Genomic DNA, 19128 nt, shown 5'->3' on the forward strand with positions numbered 1-19128 from the left:
GCAGCTTGTAAAAGAGGTTCAAGCGAGAAGGTAAGGGTTAGGTACAGCGAGAGTCAAGCTGGGGTGTTGACTTGATTGCTGTCTTAAGAGAATCGCAGTGGTTCTGACTTTTCTGTTGCCTGTCTCAGACTTTTCTGTTGCCTGTCTCAGACCAAGGATTAATTTCGCGGAGCCGGCGGTGACCGTATCGATCGGCGGCTGTTGGCGTCCTGGGTAGATGGCTAGGTACCTTACTCGACGTCGGAGGCTGGTCGAGACGAGGGCGCGACAGATCCAAGCGCAATTATCGATTCTATCAAAGGAGAGCGAGCGGTCGAGGATGGTGAGGGAATGTGAGGAAGGTCAGGACTGGAGCGACTGGAGTGAGAAACGGTCTGCACGACGACTGGAGTGATGGAAATGGCAGTGACAGTGCTTTAACCCACTCCACTATTATTAAGCCGTATGAGGCTGGACTTATTAGCGGTTGGTACTCTGTAAAACCTAGGAAAGGACTGTCAATGAATTGTGCGCGAATCCAGGCAATTTGAAGCCCCAGCTTGATTAGGCCCATCATGCCGCTCTGCAGAGCGGGCAGGGGGACATGGAGCCTGGAGGGAAAGAGATTGATTGGGCAATGTGGACTGGGTCCAGTCCAGCCAAGCCAAGCCGCCTGCGTTCCTTTTACTCTCAACGGCATCCGTCCCAAACTTCCAACAGGAAAGCGTGACCGCCAGCAGCGTGCCCCCTGACTCCTTGTCCCCGAGGGCCCGATCCCACTCCCACACACGCGACATGGAGATGGTTGAAACGCGCGGGGACTGGACACTGGACGACGCTGTGCTGTGTACTGCATGTACCTGAAAGGGAGCCATAGCGCTGAGGTGCTATAGGTCCAGCCGGCACCCAAGGGGGGGCCGCTAGTGTAGCGTGACATACCATCCAGTCACATCTGCTGTAATGACACCCCAAATTTTCTATCGAGGAACCTCAGCAAACAGGTTCCTGTCGGCATGCCTCAATGCTACATTCATAAGATACTAATCTTGTTGGCGCTTTATTATTCTCCCCTTGCTAGTCTTTTGGTAAGTCGTACTAGGTAGCGCATCAGATGGCACGGAGCCGGTTGTCGTCCCACGTATCATGCCTGTCGCATGCCTTCGTCGGCTGGCACGAGCAAAAAGAAACGAGCCCGTGCTACACCAGAAGCAAAGAATCTTGCCTCAGCATCTCCGCAATTCGCCAATTAACGGAGCTGACAGCCCACACACTTCGCAGCTTTTAGAGAGTTGTTCCTTACATGATGGAGCTAGGCGCCGTCATGGCAGGGAAACCCATACAGGGATGAATAATTGATGCCGCGTGCATGCATGTCCCAGTTCGTCAAAGCGACTTGATCATTCGATGAATTAGTCCCAAGGCACTTTTTGCTCTCTCTGTGCCCATCTAGGGACTAGAGCGCAACCTTTCAGATCTTGATATGAATCGCGGGGTTCTTTCTTGATGACTGTGACGAAAGGGGTCTTATTAATAAATGCGACCGATATAATCCGGCCACCGACATTGGCATTTATTTGTGTCTCCAGCACCGGGTTTGATTGGGCAGAGCAGCCAACCGTACAAGTAGAGAACTCCCTTTGCGGCAGGGAAGCAATGTGAAGCCCGTCAAGTTGATCCTGCTGTAATACATAACATAGTACACACTGGGGTTATCACCCGCCACATCAGTCTCGAAAACAGAGTGCCAAGACGGGATCCCTTTTTTGCAGCTGGTGCATGGTGTTCGAGTTCGTGGCGGTTCATCACCTCTCATTCTCAACTCTCAAGTGAGACAGAGTGTCTCTGAGACCAGGGGCTCTTTTTAGACAACGTGACGTGATATAATCCAAACAGCAACTGTGTACAACAACAAAGTCCTGACTCGAGCACAGGTAGCCATTGCTCGCAACGTGAATGACTCGGGCTGCTTGACGGAGGCAGCATCCATCCACACGAGCGGAACGTCTTCACCACATAAGGCACGTTGGTCACCTTCCTCCTTCATGTTTGAACCCCTCATGTTTTCGAGAAACCAGTTTCTCCAGAGTCGTGCTGGAAAATTACCATCTGGTTCCGTTGCTATAGCCACCCCCTGGACTCACGGCTCGCAGTGTATTCCCGCGAACCAATTACAGTCATGTGCCTGGGGCTAAGCCCAGTTGGGTTTCCCGTCGGTGACGGCCCCTGAACCGGCAGTCGCGACTCAGGGCACAGAGCGGGCGACTTGCCAACGCTGATGCAGGAGTGGACGAGTGGTAATTAGTACGTACGTGTAACATGACATCAGCATCAGCATCACTGCCGTAACTGTCATGAACTCGCACACTCCGAGACACGATTCGCCGTGGAACAAGAGCACCCACCGAACAGAGGACAATTCGTTTCTTTGTTTACAGACGCGTCGAGCGCGTTCGTGGAGCACACTAATTACCATAACTTTGGACCCACGGTACAAGCGCAGAGGCACAAAATGCATCCCTGTCGCCCAACGGACGCCAACAACGGTGGCCACTTTGCTGGGTCGCACAATCAGTTGACAGTCGATCGCTGTTCTTATGAACCACACAGACCAGGATTACGCACGAGCAGCGGCATGACCAGAGTACGGGCTATTTCCCTTCAAACGCTCGTACGTACGTAGATATACCGAACAACCTGCAGCTGACGGCCGCACGCTTCAGTTGCGCAGACGGTGGACCGACCGGTCATTGCGGTCAAGCAAGCATTTCAGATCGGTGACTGATGGGGCTTTTGTTCCCCATGCATCCTGGCCTAGTCCGTAGTTCCTTGTTCGATCCCTCCATAGCACAAGCTTAGGAAACTCTATCTGCTACTAACAACACTCGGGACCATCTGACCGCCGCCGCGTGCTTCTCCCGCGCGATGCATCGACGCCAATAGAACGCTTGGGTATATGGTCGCAGCTGGGATTTGCAGTGTGCACCGCTACCAAGTTCAAACAGCGCGGTAAAGGCCTGCTAATTCGCTCTCGAATGATCGAATCTTGCTACAGACATGGACGATGCGTCTGTTGCTGCCCGTCCAGGCACAGGAACCCTTAAAACCCCTGCTGCAGGACGCAGGGCACTTTCCCAGCTGAAGCCCCCAAATGGCGCTCAGGCGTTCACGAAACCCCTCAACACGAACCAACCCTCAAACAAGATCTGGACAACGCCAGGCGTAATTGCTGTGCCGTCTCAAGGTCGACACATACCCCGCGTTATGTAGCGTGTCCGGTCGGCTGAATCCTGCACATTCCTGCCTGCCTGCATGGCATTTGGCAATCTACCATGTGGGCGTGAATGGTGGGAAAGCAAGGAACGGGATGCATGCAGGCGGTCGACCGCCTGCAGTGGCCGAATTTGTTGAACTACCTCTAGTACCCGCAGATCGAGAGAGACATGTCTCGCAAGTTGGAACGAGATCTCGGTCACGGGAGCGTCAGTCATCGATTCTCCTGAGCTTGATGCAAGGTTGTACATGGTGAGCCTCAAGTCGGATTGTCTAACTTTATTATATTCTCTATAGAGATATGTACCCATCAAGTAGAAACTCCTGTCTAACAAGAGGAGGCCAAGGAAACAAGAGGTTTTGGGAGGGGGCATCATCTAACGAGCCATGACTTCCCAAACACCCAGGTGAGGGGGACGGACAAAAAACTCCAGAACCATGAGTAAAATAGAAGCTGTGGTAAAAGATGTCATGAGATGGTGTGACTTTTTTGCTGTTGTTTCCACATGTGGCAGAGAAGAAGGCCTCGCTCAATTCACCTCCTTAACGGGCTCGTCGGATCCAGCCGAAGTCTGCCGCTCCGCCGTCTTCTCGTCCGAGACGTGGGATTGCGCGGTGGCCGCCGACTCCTTCTTGTCCTGCTTGGCAGTCTTGGCCTTCTTGGGCATGCGCACCCACCAGTAGACAAAGAGAGCGAAGACAATGTTGGCAAAGATGTACACCCAGAGAATACCAAAGTTTCGCCAGCGGTCGCCGTAGTCGGCACGGACACCAGCCAAGAACTCGTTCGTCGTGGCCAGAGGGCACAGCTCGCAGTTGGTCTCGGCATCCTCGTTGCGGAGATAGCCACCGGCGCCGCTGAGCCAGGGGCCCAGGTACTCCCTACACGTGGTGTTGTCCGGGGCGATGATGGGAAGGTACTCGTTCTCGGCGCACACGACGTCCGTGTTGGCCACGGCGGTGGAGAGCATGCCGGAAATGAGGTAGGTGAAGGGGGACACGCGGTACATGAAGATCCAGAAGCGAGGCATGTCGTCGGGCGTGGCGAGGACACCGCAGAAGATGAGGCACATCATGAACATGACGTTTGCGATCTGCGCGCCGCCCTCGGCGGTCTCGAAGCCGGCGATGATAAAGGTCGAGAAGGTACCGGTAAAGAGCATGAACATGAGCAGGAACAAAAAGGTCAGGGCGCCACGCTCGGCCACGGCGCCGGTGGCGTTGTTGTACAGGCCAACGGGGTAGTACCAGCAAAAGTACATGAGCACGGCCATCAGGGCATTCCAGGGCAGTTCGACGATGATCTGAGACAGCATGAAGACCTTCCAAGAGTACACCTTGGAGGGTCGCTCGCGTGCCTCGTAGAGATCACGCTGGATGACAAACTGGGGCATGGACTGCTGCACAATCTGGCCGAAAATGGTCATAATGTTGAAGATGGCAAACATTTGGTTCTGGAGACCCATGATGGAGTTGGGCGCGTCGAAGAAGATGAAACCGATGAAGAGCGCGACCAGGGTGCAGAGCGCCGTCTTGGAGTAGATGTAGACGGGCGTGCGCCAGTATTGCTGGAACACGCGGAAGAGGTTCTCCTTGAGCTGGACCATGAAGGGGGCGGCGAACTCGCGGTAGCTGCCCTGGTCCTCCTTGAGCGCACCCGAGGCGCCGGCGCGCTCCGCCTTGATGCGCTCCAGCTCGGTCTGGAGAGCAGCGTACTCGGGGCTGGTGCGCCAGGCGTTGAACCAGTCGACGTCCGAGTGGGATCCGGGGGCGGCGCCGATGACCTCGAGCATCCACTCGGCCGGGTTGGCGGATTCGGGGCAGGTGAGGCCGCTGTAGCGCTGGAAATAGTCGATCATGACGTTGGAGTTCTCGCCAATGTCGCCAAAGTAGACGGTCTTGCCACCCTTGGCGAGGAAGAGGAGACGGTCGAAGCGCTGGAAGAGCATGGCGGAAGGCTGGTGGATGGTGCAGAGGACGGCCTGGCCGGCCTTGGTCAGCTTCTCCAACAGGTCGAGAATGGCCCACGAGGTCTGGGAGTCGAGACCCGAGGTCGGCTCATCCACAAACAGGAGCAGCGGGGGCTTGGCGGCGAGTTCGACACCAATGGTGAGTCGCTTACGTTGCTCGACGTTGAGACCCTCGCCGGGCACGCCGACAACAGCATCGGCGTACTCCTGCATGTCCAGAAGCTTGATGACCTCCTCCACATAGGCGAGCTTCTCAGCCTTGGGGACGTCGGCGGGCTGACGGAGGATAGCAGAGAAGTTCAAGGCTTCGCGGACGGTCGTGGTCTGCAGGTGGAGATCCTGCTGCTGGACGTAGCCGGTCTTGCGCTGGAAGGATGTGTCGCGAGGGGACCCGTCGACGAGCATCTCGCCGGTGATCACGCCCATCTTGGTACGGTCGGCCAAACAATCGAGGAGAGTTGTCTTGCCAGCACCAGAGACACCCATGAGGGCGGTGAGGGTGCCGGGCTTGACAAAGCCATCGACGTGGTCAAGGATGCGACGCGTCTCCTTCTTGATCTTGACGTCGTAGCAGACATCGTGCCACTGGAAGACGGAGGTCTGCTGCTGGAGCATGGCGCCCTCCTTGTTCTGGCCGCGGCTGCGCTCGGCGGTGACGACGGGCCCGATGTTGGCCATGGCGGCCTCAGGGTCCGTGTGCTTCTTCTCGGCCACGGCGGCGGCGGCGGGCTTGTGGCCGCGGCGGTAGACGAGGACCTCCCCCTTGGACTTCTTCTCCGAGACGAGCTCGGCGCCAATCATGTACGTGACCAGAAAGAACATCATAAAAGCGATCATGATGCCCAGGTTACGCCAGCGGTTCTCCCAGTGGTAGTCAAACTGCGAGGCCGCGTAGGCGTCTCCGTTGACAAATTCCTGGCCGGGTCTGGCGCCGACCGAGCTGCAGACCTTGTTCTCAAATGGGACGTCCGCGTAGGGCCCCTGGCTGGGGACGACCTCGTCGCAGGGGAACTGGCGGTTGTGGAACTCGTTGACCATGAGGGCCTCGAAGGCGTACGCCAGCGGGTCCAGGTAGTAGAGCCAGCGGCACCAGTCGAGCATGTAGGACTTGGGGATGACGAAGCCGGTGAAGATGACGAGGTCGAGGATGATCAGGGCGGCCGGCACGAGCGCCTGGAAGAGCGTGCGCGAAGACGAGGCAATGGTGCGGAAGATCATGGACATGGACAGGACCGTGAAGAGCGAGATGAGGAGGAAGAAGAAGAACGGACCCGGCTCGCGTCGCAGACCGGTCATAAAGTACAGGACCAGGTTGAAGACGATGGTGTTGGTCATCTTGTAGGGCAAGTCACAGAGCATGGAGGCGACGGCCTCGGCGGACGGATGGTACAGGGCGTAACGGGCGTGCTTCTCGACAATGGGCCGTTGGGCGTACAGGGTCAGAATCTACCATTGTCAGCAAATCGAATCACACAGGGGCTCCGGAAAAGGCTCACCTCGAGAGCAGAGGCAAAGGCGTTCATGAGACAAGCGAAGAAGAGCAGGGCGCCGCGCTGGAAGAAACTGCTCGACACATCCTGCAAGTCAAAGAAGACACTGCCAATGATCAGGGCGGTGGCGGTGTTGCCGATCAGGGCGCCCACACTGAGGGTCGGGTCACCGGTGAGGCGCTTCCAGCCGCGCCACAAGCAGAGCTGCGTCTGCTGCATGAACGAGAGGGTGTAGGGAGACTTTACGCGCTGGCCCTTGGCCTGCTGGGCATTCTTGGAGGCGCGGAAGGCCTCGGCGTCGGGGCCGCCGATGGGGTGGGCGACCTTGTACTCCTCAATCTCGGCCTGCAGAGCCGCGTACTCGGGGCTGCTCTTCCACGCGGCGGCGAACTCGTCGGGGGTGCGCGGGGCCTTGCCCTCGAAGCCAGGGCGGACCACACGCTCGTGCGGCGCGGTCATGGAGGTCAGGAAATCGGGCGTGGTCTGACGCGCCGGGCAGTCGAAGCCGAGGTTGATAAAGTAGGCCTTGGCGGCGTCGGCGCGGCCAAAGAAGATCTGGCGGCCCTCGTACAGGACAACAGCCTTGTCGAAGAGATCGTAGGCCGACTGAGGCGACTGGTAGATGGAGACGACGGCGGTGCTGTGGAAGAGCTCGGTCTGCAGACGGAGGGTCTTGCAGAACTCAATGGCGTTGGCCGAGTCGAGACCACGGGTCGAGTTGTCCCAGCACTGGAGAGGGGCGCCGGACAGGGCGGCCTCGGAGATGGTGACACGCTTGCGCTCACCACCGGACACGCCACGGACAAACTCGTTGCCGACCTTTGTGTTGATGGTGTGGGAGATGCCGAACATGGCCATGACGACGTCGCGGAGATGCTCGGCAAAGGCGTTCCTTTCGAGGCCCTCAGGCAGTTGACGGGGCTGGCGAGCACGGGCGGCAAAGGTCAGGGTGTCGCCCACGGAGAGCTGGGGGAAGTGGACGTCGACCTCGGCGGTGTAGATGGCCTCACCGCGGTGGTGGGTGTGCATCTCCTTTGCGTCCATGCCTATTGAGGTCAGTCACTGAAAGTTCTGGGGTGGGTGAGCTCGTGTCTCGGGCCACTCCGTGGTGTTCCACGCAGCCGCTCGAGGTGAGACAGGGAGAGATCGCCAATGTTGCGATCTAGGCCAAATTGACTTACCTTGATAGTTGAAGTAGGAGCCGTCGTCCAGGTAGATACCGTTCATTTCTCCGGCAATGGTCTTGAGCATGGTGGAGCAGCCGGATCCAGGGGGCCCGAGAACCACCAGCATCTCGCCGCTGCGGACAAGGCCGTCAAAGTTCTGCAGAATGTCGATGCGCTGCTTGCCGCCGCCGGTGAGCTTGCGGGGCAGGCCACCGAGACCCAGCCACACGTTGGCGACGTCGGCCTGGTAGTCGGTGGCCTCGCCGAAGCCGTGGACGTTGAGGTGCTGGAAGCAGACGCCAGTGGAGCGGAAGTTGGCGCCATCCTGGTGGACGAGCTCCACAATGGACTTTGCCCAGTGCTTTGCGTTGAAGTTGGGCGAGGCCGGGTTGAGGGGGGAGTCCTCGCCGGCGAAGAAGGGGTTGCCGCCCGCGACGCCAGACGTCCTCGAGTAGCTGCGTGCGAGGGCCTGGACGACAGAGCTCCGCCGCCTCATCTCGGCGCCATCGTCCTCCTCGCCGTCGTCGTAGCTGTCCTCCTTGAGAGTGTCGGACGGGGAGGCGTCCCTGGGACCATTCTCCGTGTCGTCAATGTCCGTGCTGCCGGGGACCTTTGAGGTGGCAGAGAAAGGCTGCGGCTCATCGTGGTCATCGTGCTGGCCGTGGGTGTCCGAGGTGAGAGGGGCGCCCTCTGAGGCCTTGGCGGCATTGACGTTGCCGCCAGCGCCAAAGGGGGTGGTCATGCTGCGCGGGTGGTCCCTATGAGCGAGCGGACGGGTTTGGTAGACTGCACAGAGTGGCGATATTCAGTTTGCGAGGCGGTCGGTCGTCGCGCTTTGGCGGACACGTCTCCTTGGCCTGTGAATACAGCGTGTGGTGATACAGGAGGGGCCTCTGTGGGTACCTTAAGTGTAGTAAGGAGTAAATAGAAGGGCAGGTAAAGAGGGCAGGAAGGAGAGTGAGAAGATCAAGTCAAGAGGCTCTGCAGAACAAGCAACAAGCACTGCTTGAGGAGAGACAGTCAAGAAGCCAGATCAGATCAGATCAGATCAAATCAAATCCAGGAAGGGGGGCCGAGATAGTTAACTGATAAAAGCAGCATGAATAGAAATTGGGGGTTCGGACCGGGGCGACCAAAATAATTAATATGGATCGCTGGCGGGCCCTTCGCAGTCTACCATCTCCCCGAAGCACCGCCAGCTCTTTCCATCCCAGTCCAGTCCGCCACTGCGAAATCTGGTACGTACGTTACATGTACGATACGTGTAATTGCGGGAGCCTGATCATCATAATGAGCAAAAGCACGCACCGACATGCGGAGTTTGGCATATCTGTGCTTATTCTCCTGCCTGCTCGCTCACCTTGACAACAAGTCCATCGATGCAGTAGATCAGAGTCTACGGACACAGCATCTTGAATTGATGTCTATAGCTCCGCTTCCGGTTAGCGCATCGCAGTGGCGAGCCATTCTTAGAGCCCCAGGCCCTGGGCCCCGAGGGCCTGCAGCGCCGCCTAGTACGGATGCGGCAGTGACTGAGTCCATTGATCGATGACTCAATCTTGCTCACGTACGGAGTACTGATCATTCGATGTATCGATCAGCTCGCATAGTCATCACAAGTTGCACTGACCAAGCAGCCGCGATGATTCGGACTCGGATGCATTCACGAACTGGCGGGACGATGGAGCCTCCTACACGTAGAGTGCGTGGCCATGATCGCTTACGACGTTGGATCTCGCAGCATCTGCATGCGAGTGAGTGTTCTCGGACGTGAGCAGTGGACAGACACCTGGAGCTACGTACGTGCTGTCCCTCCAAGACATTGCCGCTCCCGTGTCATTGTCGCCATCCATGTGCTCATGTCTCGTAAGCACGGGTCTCACTCACTCACGCACGACTCTCTGGTTCTGTGAGGAGGTTATCTCCCCAAGTACTTATACGTGTAGTAGGGCAAGTCGGCCGCCCTCGCATCTCCAGCCGCACGCAGCCTGTCCAATTGGAGGTCAGTGAGGCCACTGTATTAGGTACCTTACTCTTAGTCGGCGCTCTGGCCCCGGATTTCTTTCTCAGGTCCCCTACTCCATGTCTGCCAGACTCATTAGACAGTCCCCGACTCTTTGTGAAGTTTCCGTCGATTATTCTCATGCCGCCACGGCACCTGTGCGGGATTGCGGATAGCTGTCTCCAAGAGAATTCTCCGTGTCGTGTTCGCGCCATAACCGTAAGGTATGTAGGACCATTGCGGAAATGCACCGAAGACTGTGTGTCGGTCGGGTCGACGGGGTCTTGGAGCAGTCCGACACTCCGCCAGCCGCATGCTCCACCACCCTGCCTAAAAGGAATCATATCCGTTCAGCTTCCATTAACATATTACAGAACAATGATAGTGAGCAAGATGAGCAACATGTTGGTGTGTGAGGCAATCTTACCGTCAGCACAGGGGCGTGCTACCGTGGACTGACTAATGTACGTACTTGTACACGTTGGGGCGCCAGCTAGAGCTCGAGATGGCTCCGTGTGATAGACACAGAGCATGGCCGAAGATGAGACTAGCTCATGGAATTAATTAAGCTTGATCCGCCCGCCATGTGTTAAAAAGTCGGCGGCCGCTATCACAGCTAGTGGGGGAATCTCCAGTCGGCAAGCCGCAAGGTCGCACCGGGCTCACAGTGCAACCCGGCGCCCCGCCACGCGCTGCGTTACATGAACCAGGCACCGTGCTGCGCTACTATGTTTCAGTCGGTCGTCGCAGGCTTCGGACTATTTCTCTCGGACTCTCGGTTCACAACTGACGTGTGCCATGGCGGCATGACGCTTGTGCGTGAGGACGCCACCGTAAGCCGTCAGCTGGCTGCGCTTACCCTGTACCGGCGTACAATCTGTAACATGGGTGATCCAAGTTGGACCTTTATCATTGTCAAAGTCATGGCGGCTGCTGTTTGAATCTGCCCTATGATTTGACACGGAAGCATGGGAAAGTCTGACCATTGTGAGCCGGCCTCATATGTGGCGTGGCCAGCGAAGAAGATCTTTCCCATCAACCAAAATTCAAGATCTAACCTTTCAGTGGGATTCAAGAGATGATTTTTCTCTATAAATCCCAAAGACAGCAAAACCTATTAAAGCAAGAACTAATGTAACAATTGGTCCCAAGAAGAACAATATAATATTAGCTTGTGTAGGTGCTACATATTCTTTACTAATTAATTTTTGAAGCATCAGCAAATGCTTGTAACAGTGAAGCACTATGTAAGAACACCCACCACGTACAGTTACAAAGTGGCCAGCGCTCCAAAGGGGGCGTCGCAGACAAGCCAAGTTACCATTACTTTACAACATGTGCACAGTCTACTACAGAAAGTTGATACCGACACCCACCTGCAACCCCTTTGTCCCCAGCTCCCCCCGCCGCAGGACCAGAGGCAGACTAAAGTTCAGCTCGAACCTCGCGACCGGGTGCGCGTACACGAGCCCGACCCCGGCTGCTGTGCTGGGAACCCCGCTGAACAGATCTGCCACGGCATCCAGCATGCCTCTGCTCACGGCGCCCGCGCTCATGCCCGCGTCGCCCGTCTTGCGGCCTCCCTCCCTTGGCTGCAGGCTGACGAGACGGCCGCCGTTGGCGAACAGCTGAAATCGTAGGCCGGAGTCGGGGCCCTTGTACGGGAATGGCAAGAGGGCATTGACGCTGGCCGCAGCAAAGACGTCCCCTCCAACCGAGTCGTGTCCGTCGTGCGGCCCTAGGCCACCAAGCTTGAACCCACGCACATCAGTTGGTCCGCCGAGCTGGAACCGGTCGTTGATGCGGCTCGGTTGAGACGTGCCCCCACTGCCGAATCCCAGTGGTAGGGGGTACAGCATGCCCATCCGGAGACCGCCCCCGATCGATGCCCCCGACCGGCCCTCGACACCGGGAAGTGGTATGGGCACGGCGCCTCCCACCTCGACATCACTCTTGGAGAAGGCCACATCGCCGCCCAGAGGGCCAGCGCCAGCCAACTCCCACGCAGAGCGGACCACGTAGCCATTCTGCGGCAGCTGGGGGTTGTCTCTGCGCTCCCGGTAGAATGTCGATCGCACGGCGCTCTTGACCGTGTCGCCAGCGTCGCCGCGGACCGTGGGACTGGCGCCCGTGCCCAGACCCGTGACCTGCCTCCACGTGCCAGCGTACTCCACGGAGAAGCTGTCCCGCACAGCGTTGAGCCACTGGTACTTGATGCTGCCTCCCTTGACCACCTCCTCGTGCGAGGCCCAGGGCTTCTCGGCAGCCGACGACAGCGCCTCGACGGCGACTCTCCGGTCAGGGTCACTCAGTACCGGGGCGCTGAGGTTCGCGCTGTAGGCCGACCGCGTGCGTGTCCCCGTCTTGGCGTTCAGCGAGAGCATCTCTGCGCCGCCGGCAATGTTGCGCCACAAGAGCGAACCATAGGCGGAGCCCTCGCCATTCCCTACATCCGTGCCCGTCTGGAGCTTGAAGCGAGGCAGCTCCCGGACCTTGACGTCGACGTCGACATCCGTCGGGCTCGTCGAGGGATCGGTCTGCTGGGAGGACGTGAGGAAGATCTCGGGATTCGGCTGGAAGATCTGGAGATTGCTAATCTTGTTGTTCGCAGCCTGCAAGCTGCCCATCACCTCGCCGATTGTGGCGGGCGCGCTGTCCTGGCCCGCCGTCAATGGGCCAAACAGGGGATCGAGAAAGCCGCGACGCGTGTTGGAGGCGCCGTGTATCCGGATTTCGTTGACGGTCATGGGCTGGAGGGACTGGTCCGCCATCTGGATTGGATTCTTAGTTCACGTTGCCGTGGCGCGCGCGCACATGGCCTCACGTACCAGCTGCGCTATCCGCTGCTCCTTTGCCGCATCCTGGGTGTTCTTGAACTCGGGTTGCGCCTCGGCCTCTTGCCGCAGAGACGAAGTGTCGGCATTGAGCTTGTCGAAGGGGTCAGAGCCCTGTATCCTCTTGTTAGCTTGAAGTGTCTTTGAGAGAATTTGCGAGTGGAAAAATCATACCCCTGTGAGAGGTGCGCTCATGGTTCCTGGAATTATCGTCTTCGACTACCGCGAAGCGACGCGACGAAGCTTTGATGTCAGTGAATGCAGAATGTCCCGTGATTGCCTACCTGGGAGCGTGTGGCTTGACTTGACCACGGCTTCAGCCACAATGAACCCGGCCAGCCACAGACCCCCAAATGACACTTCGAGTCCAGTCAGTCAAGTAAGTCAGTCAAGTCAGTCAGTCCCTTTGCTCTGACGTCCTTCCTGTTCGACCACCCATCCACCCACCAGCACCGCCCACCTCTTCGTTACATATCTTTGCTTTCTGCTGCGTAATCTTTGCTTTGCGACATATCGTCTTTCGTGCCCATTGCCGCACGCCCTTTTCTGGACTCGACACTGTTCTTTGCCCTCTAAATTTCCCATACCGCGCTTCGAACTCACGCGACCACCGTCATTGAGTGGAGCGACCACCTACACGTACTCCCTACGCAGCCACCCACTTTCTGGCCGCCGTCATGAGCCTCAAGGTAGCGCAGAAGCGGGTACGACTCTAAAGAGCGACGGCAACACTTTCATGACTGACTGTTTATCCAGTTGACCCGCGAATACCAAACGATTGCCGACAAGCTGCCCCCCTCGATCACGGCGCATCCCAGCGAGAAGAACATCTTGGAGTACGCACCACCATTGTCTCCTCCCTAATGGATCCGTCATGGAGATAGCTGACCATCCTACAGGTGGCACTACATCATCGGCGGCCCCAAGGACACGCCCTATGCAGATGGCCAGTACTGGGGTGTCCTCACCTTCCCGGACAACTACCCCTTTAGCGGGCCGACCGTCGTCATGAAGACCCCGTCCGGCCGCTTCGAGCCCTCCAAGCGCATCTGCATGTCCATCTCCGACTTCCACCCCAAGGGCTTCAACCCGACCTGGGAGGTCTCGACCATCCTCATCGGTCTCCAGTCCTTCATGGCCGGCAACGAGGCGACCACGGGCGGCGTCTACGCATCCAACGCGGAGCGCAAGCTCCTCGCGGACCGGTCCCGATGGTGGAACTCGACAGCCGGGGGCTCCCACCTCGACAAGACGTCGTCGTCGTCCAAGGCCGGCGACGGCGGCAAGCGGTTCCGCGAGGAGTGGCCCGAGGTTGACAAGGCGAATTGGGAGTGGATGGCCAGCAACGACGTGGACACGGCCACGGGGCGGCGCGCGGGCGCGGACAAGAACTCGTGCGCCAAGACGTCCCTCGGCATCGGGGGCTCGAGCGGGCACAATGTCGTGGATGCGGTGGTGCAGCAGAGGGACGCGGGCCGTGGGTGGATGTCGCGGCACAAGTACCTCATCGCCGGCGCCCTCTTGTTCACCTATGTACTCATTGCACGCCTGATCAACGGTGACTCTCTGGCCTAGACGAGCGGGCTTGCTGGCTGGCTGGGGTAATGGGATACAGGTCAAATGGCGTTAAGGGACGGGTAGCCTTGTTTCATGAAAACTGATCATTACTACTTTTGCATTCATTCCTTGCCTGGCATGCACTGCTACACTAGAACAAGCCTCATCGTCTCGCCAGTCATCTCATCATCATCATCATCATCATCATCACCTCTCGCCGGTCTACAGGTCGTGGCCACAGCCGAGGGAGTGTTCGCCCTTGGCCAGGAGCTCCTCAATGTCCAGGGCGCGGCGTTCGAGACCGAGGATGTGCATGGTGGCGTTGATGGACTCCTTGGGGATGAGCTCGTGGCCCTCCATGGACAGGATGGCGACCATGTTCGCGGCGGCCTTTGCGTTGTTTGTGATGACGACCTTGTCCGGGTTGTCAATGGTGTCGCATGCCTGGCGACAAGTCAGTAAAGTGTCCTTGGGCTTGCGAACTTGTTGCAGCCAGCTCACCTGGTGGTAGCAATCGTCCTGGGCGACGCCCGTGCCCGTGTTCAAGAAGCCAAACGGCTTGTTCAGGATGCCCCAGAAGGAGGCGTAGTCCGAGCCGTTGGTCAGGATGGCCGGGGTGGTCTCCAGCCCCTGACCGGCAAACCAGTCCAGGTAGATGTCCTGGATCACCTCGGAGCCCCTGGGCGCCACGCTGCCGTGGGCACGCCCGTCATTGTCGCTGACGCCGTAGTAGCCCCGCGAGACCATGTCGTAGTTGAGGTAGGCGAGGAGGCTGTTGACCTCGTCCGTCTCGAGGGTGCTGCAGTAGTACTCGGACCCGAGTAGGCCGTTCTCCTCGGCCCCCCACCACGCGAAGCGGAGCTTGTTCTTGAAGCGGTAGTTCTGGGTGGCCTTGAAGATCTCGAGGATGAGCGAGGTGCCAGAGCCGTCATCGTTGATGCCGGGGCCGGCCTGGACACTGTCGAGATGGGCACCGAGCTGTTTCGTGTGTCAGCGCGCACTCACAGGACGACTGGTCTATACGTGCCATGATGACGTTGCTGGGGTCACCCTGCTCCGTCTCGACAAAGACGTTCTGGGTGATGCGTTCCTCCACAATCTGGGTCTGCTGCCAGTGGGCCATGACAGTCTCGCCCCCCTCGATGCGCGCCCTGAGCGCCTCGCCATCTGCCTTGTGGATGAAGCCGGCGGCGACGTACTTGTCCAGGTTGACCTCGCCTAGCGATCCAGCCGTGGGCGTGGTGGTTAGGTCGTGGTAGATGATGACGCCCTTGGCGCCCAACTGCGCAGCCGGCGCGACGCGACCCGCCAGCGTGCCACCGGTCGGGCAGCGGAACCTCTGCGTCAGGACAATCTTGCCCTCGACGTCGGGATAGTTGCCCGGGTCGCAGCCGTCCGCGCCCTGGGGCGCCAGCACGAGCTCGGCCTCGACGCCATCCTCCGGGGTGGAGGGGGAGTACGTGAGGCCATAGACGTAGTAGTCCTCCTCGTCGACCTTGAGGGAGACAGAGGTGACCTGGCCGAACCACGCGGGGAAGTCCTGCTTCCAGGCCTTGGTGCCGTTGACGTTGCTAATCTGGGACCAGATATAGTCGACCGAGGCCTCGTAGCCGGGGAGGCCAAAGGCGCGGTTGCCGTTGCCCACAGTAAAGGCGATCTCGTTGAGCTTCTCAAGATGCTTCCAGAGGCTGTTTGTTTCTGTAAGTAGTTGTATCTATAGGACTTGACCAACGTGGCAGACGCACTTTTCGGTCTTGATATCGGCCTGGAGGGATGCGGAGTCGATTTTGGGCTTGCACACCTTGGCGGAGGCGGCAGTGGCCAAGCCCAGGACGGCGGTCGATGTCAGTTTCATGGTGAGTGAGGATGCCTTGCAACGAGATGAACGTGGAACAAATACTCATGATTCCATTGCAACGGCCGCCAGCAGCCTTAAGTATCTTGCCTGACGCCCCATCCCGCACGCAATGTCACTTGCTACATCTGGCCTATGCAGTTGGGAGCTCGCGGGGTTGGAAGAAAAAGATCCTAGAGATATTCAGGGTGTTGCCGATGGAATAGGCAGGTGAGCCAAGAAGGTTAAATGGGCGTGACAGAAAAAAGGGGGCACTTACTTGTATTTACTATGTACTGTAAGCTGGTCCCTATCTCTTTGAGGCTCGAGTGCATGCGGCCCTGTGTCAAGTGCCGGCTTCTGCACGCCCATCTACAGTAATCACTCGGTATATTCAAGGATGGATTGGGTTTGCTCTCACCGCAGTACCCGTTGCGTATCATATCCTGATGGTGGGAGCTCCGGTAGCTAGAGAGCCTGCTGACATGATTCTGGCACCCGCGATGTACGGAGTACCGGCGCTACTAATGCACGACATGGATCTCAGGAGGGGCGAGGTTGAGCTTATCTTGATGAACAGCATGGCTACCAGCGGGGGGAGCTCTATTGGCAGGCATTGCATGTTGTCCTTGACTTCTCAACATGCCCTCGCTGCGGTCAAGTGAGTGGAGCCTTCATCTCGCGTCCAGCAACAAGAGCACACGAAGGAGGGAGCGGTGTCCACGGATCTAGGGCAACAGAGCGGGTCGGGGCGAGACGGACGGACGGACATGTCAAGTGGAGCAAACAATTGTTGCTGCATGGTGGTGAAAAAGAAAAAAAAGAAAAAAAGAAAAACTTCCAAGCGTCCAGCTACTTCAGTGCGTACCTTAGCGACTTGTGCGATCGAATGCTCGCTCGTACGCTCAGTTCACCGAGCCTGGCCTCCGGGGCTGGCTGCATCGTCAGCAAGACCAAGACCAAAGGCACTGGCTGCCGACGTCATTGGCAATTCCATGTCGTTCGTGCCCAGCCCGCGAACGCAGCAACGTCCTATTTCGGCGAGGGCATCATCATCGATCGACTCTGCAAAGTTGTATGTGCGTACTCCCGCGCGGCTATTACTAATCTAGCTAGCAGTGGATATGCATCGGAGTAAACATCCCCCCTGTTCGAAACCTCTGACGTTGCTTCCCTCGCGGAAGGATTGCCATTGGCTTCTTTCCAGCTCATCGTGGGCTGTCCCCAGTTTCTTCACGGCTGACCTGAGCAGCAACTCCACCCACAAGTGCCGGTAGGCCGGCCGTTGATCATGACCAGTCGCTTACAAACTATGTTTCCATCTTATGCGCGGTCAAGCTGCAGCATGTGGACCATCAGAGACAATATAAGAAGCACGATGCCATGCTGATGCCCCATGCGTGCGCGCATTCGATGATAGTTCCCTATCAGTACAGTCATCATCCACCAGCCCAACATGCGCTTCGTACTGCCTGCGTTCGTGGGCACGGCCAGTGCTGCCTCGACACTGCTGTCTGGCGGCACCATCATCGCCTTCAACAACGAGACCAATGGCCTGGACGTGGTGCGCAACGGCTCCCTGCTCATCACCGACGACCGCATCGCCTCGGTCAACTCGTCCCCCAGGCCACGCAACCTGCCCAACGACACCACCACCATTGACGTCTCGGACCAGATCATCACGCCTGGCTTTGTCGACACGCACCGTCACGGCTGGCAGACGGCCTTCAAGACCATCGCCTCAAACACCACCCTCGCCGAATACTTTGGTCGCTATGGCGAGTTTGCGGCCGCGAGCAGCTTCGAGGCCGAGGATGTCTACCTAGGCCAGCTCGTCGGCATGTACGAGTCCCTCGACGCTGGCGTCACGACCGTCCTCGACCATGCGCACCACACGTGGTCCAACGACACGGCGTACGCAGGGCTCATTGCGTCCATTGACAGCCGCGCCCGTGTGTTCTGGGCCTACACATTTCACAACATCACGAGCCTCAACTACACCATTGAGATGCAGTTCCCCAACTTCCGCGAGATTGCCGAGTCAGATCTCTACGCCAGCTCACTGGTCGAGCTCGGCATCTCGTACGATACGTGGGGTCCCACGCCCGGGCCAGAGACGCGGCAGATCGCCGACCTGGCCAAGGAGTACAATGTCTCCGTCGTGACGACGCACACCCTCGCCGGACCCTGGGGCATCACCAACCTCCCCTCCGACCTGCACCAATTCGACATCCTCAACACGTCCATCCCCGTTGTCTTCTCCCACGGGAGCTTCATCACCGCCAACGACGCCCAGCTGCTGCGCCAGACGGGCCAGTACCTGTCCATCACGCCCGAGTCGGAAATGCACTACGGCCACACCCATCCTCACAGCCGCTTCATCCAGGACCAGGCCGCGCTCGGCGTGGACACGCACTTCACCTTTGCGGCCGACATCCTGACCCAGGCTCGTCTGTGGCTGCAGACCGCCCGGTACGACTTCTTCGACGCCGTCCTGAAGAAGTGGGAGATTCCGAGCACCAACCCCATGAGCGTCGAGCAGTCCTTCCTTCTGGCGACGAGGTCCGGCGGTCAGGCCTTGCATAGGGATGATATTGGCGTCATCCAGGCCGGTGCCAAGGCCGACGTCGTCGTGTGGAACGCAAGGGACTCGTGGTCGATGCTGGGCTGGGTCGACCCCGTGGCCGCCGTCATGCTGCACGCCAACCCCGGTGATGTCCTCCACGTCATGGTCGACGGTCAGCTGGTCAAGAAGGACGGCAAGCTGACCGACCCCAACCACGAGGATGTGAAGAGCCGCTTCCTAGAGAGCGCGAGGAAGATCCAGAAGACCTTTCGCGAGACGCCGTACCCAGAGCTGGAGGGTAACTGGGAACAGAGTGGGTTCCCCTTTGCCGCGCCTCAGATCGCTGATATTGAGCCCGGCAACGGGACGGGCTACGGACAGCTGTATTTGGATCAGTAGCGCAGTGGCTGCCACGTCTGTCATGAAACCTCGTCATGCGATTTGAGAATATAATAGTTAC

The 19128-nt window shown here is 58.3% G+C and overlaps 5 protein-coding genes across 5 annotated transcripts; 2 read left to right on the plus strand and 3 right to left on the minus strand.

The window, feature by feature from the left end:
* Window positions 1–3779: 3779 nt before the first annotated feature.
* Window positions 3780–8617, minus strand: J7T54_006581 (ABC transporter-like protein; the record flags this gene model as incomplete). The annotated part of the gene is made up of 3 exons (XM_051503028.1): window positions 3780–6665; window positions 6716–7755; window positions 7891–8617. 3 exons carry the CDS (start codon window positions 8615–8617, stop codon window positions 3780–3782), a joined length of 4653 nt encoding a protein of 1550 aa, XP_051365392.1.
* A 2609-nt stretch (window positions 8618–11226) lies between these two features.
* J7T54_006582 (uncharacterized protein) lies at window positions 11227–12906 on the minus strand (the record flags this gene model as incomplete). Its single annotated transcript, XM_051503029.1, has 3 exons — window positions 11227–12648; window positions 12706–12825; window positions 12886–12906. The coding sequence occupies 3 exons, from the start codon at window positions 12904–12906 to the stop codon at window positions 11227–11229; spliced, it is 1563 nt and encodes a 520-aa protein (XP_051365393.1).
* A 482-nt stretch (window positions 12907–13388) lies between these two features.
* J7T54_006583 (actin family protein) lies at window positions 13389–14286 on the plus strand (the record flags this gene model as incomplete). Its single annotated transcript, XM_051503030.1, has 3 exons — window positions 13389–13415; window positions 13468–13547; window positions 13611–14286. The coding sequence occupies 3 exons, from the start codon at window positions 13389–13391 to the stop codon at window positions 14284–14286; spliced, it is 783 nt and encodes a 260-aa protein (XP_051365394.1).
* Window positions 14287–14490: 204 nt separating this feature from the next.
* Window positions 14491–16123, minus strand: J7T54_006584 (uncharacterized protein; the record flags this gene model as incomplete). Its single annotated transcript, XM_051503031.1, has 4 exons — window positions 14491–14712; window positions 14770–15246; window positions 15305–15956; window positions 16014–16123. The coding sequence occupies 4 exons, from the start codon at window positions 16121–16123 to the stop codon at window positions 14491–14493; spliced, it is 1461 nt and encodes a 486-aa protein (XP_051365395.1).
* A 1435-nt stretch (window positions 16124–17558) lies between these two features.
* J7T54_006585 (5-methylthioadenosine/S-adenosylhomocysteine deaminase-like protein) lies at window positions 17559–19067 on the plus strand (the record flags this gene model as incomplete). Its single annotated transcript, XM_051503032.1, has 1 exon — window positions 17559–19067. One exon carries the CDS (start codon window positions 17559–17561, stop codon window positions 19065–19067), a length of 1509 nt encoding a protein of 502 aa, XP_051365396.1.
* Between the last annotated feature and the right edge of the window lie 61 nt (window positions 19068–19128).

This window comes from Emericellopsis cladophorae (assembly GCF_022114955.1).
Source record: "Emericellopsis cladophorae strain MUM 19.33 chromosome Unknown NODE_4_length_1054762_cov_117_872525, whole genome shotgun sequence".
Lineage (NCBI taxonomy): Eukaryota > Fungi > Ascomycota > Sordariomycetes > Hypocreales > Bionectriaceae > Emericellopsis > Emericellopsis cladophorae.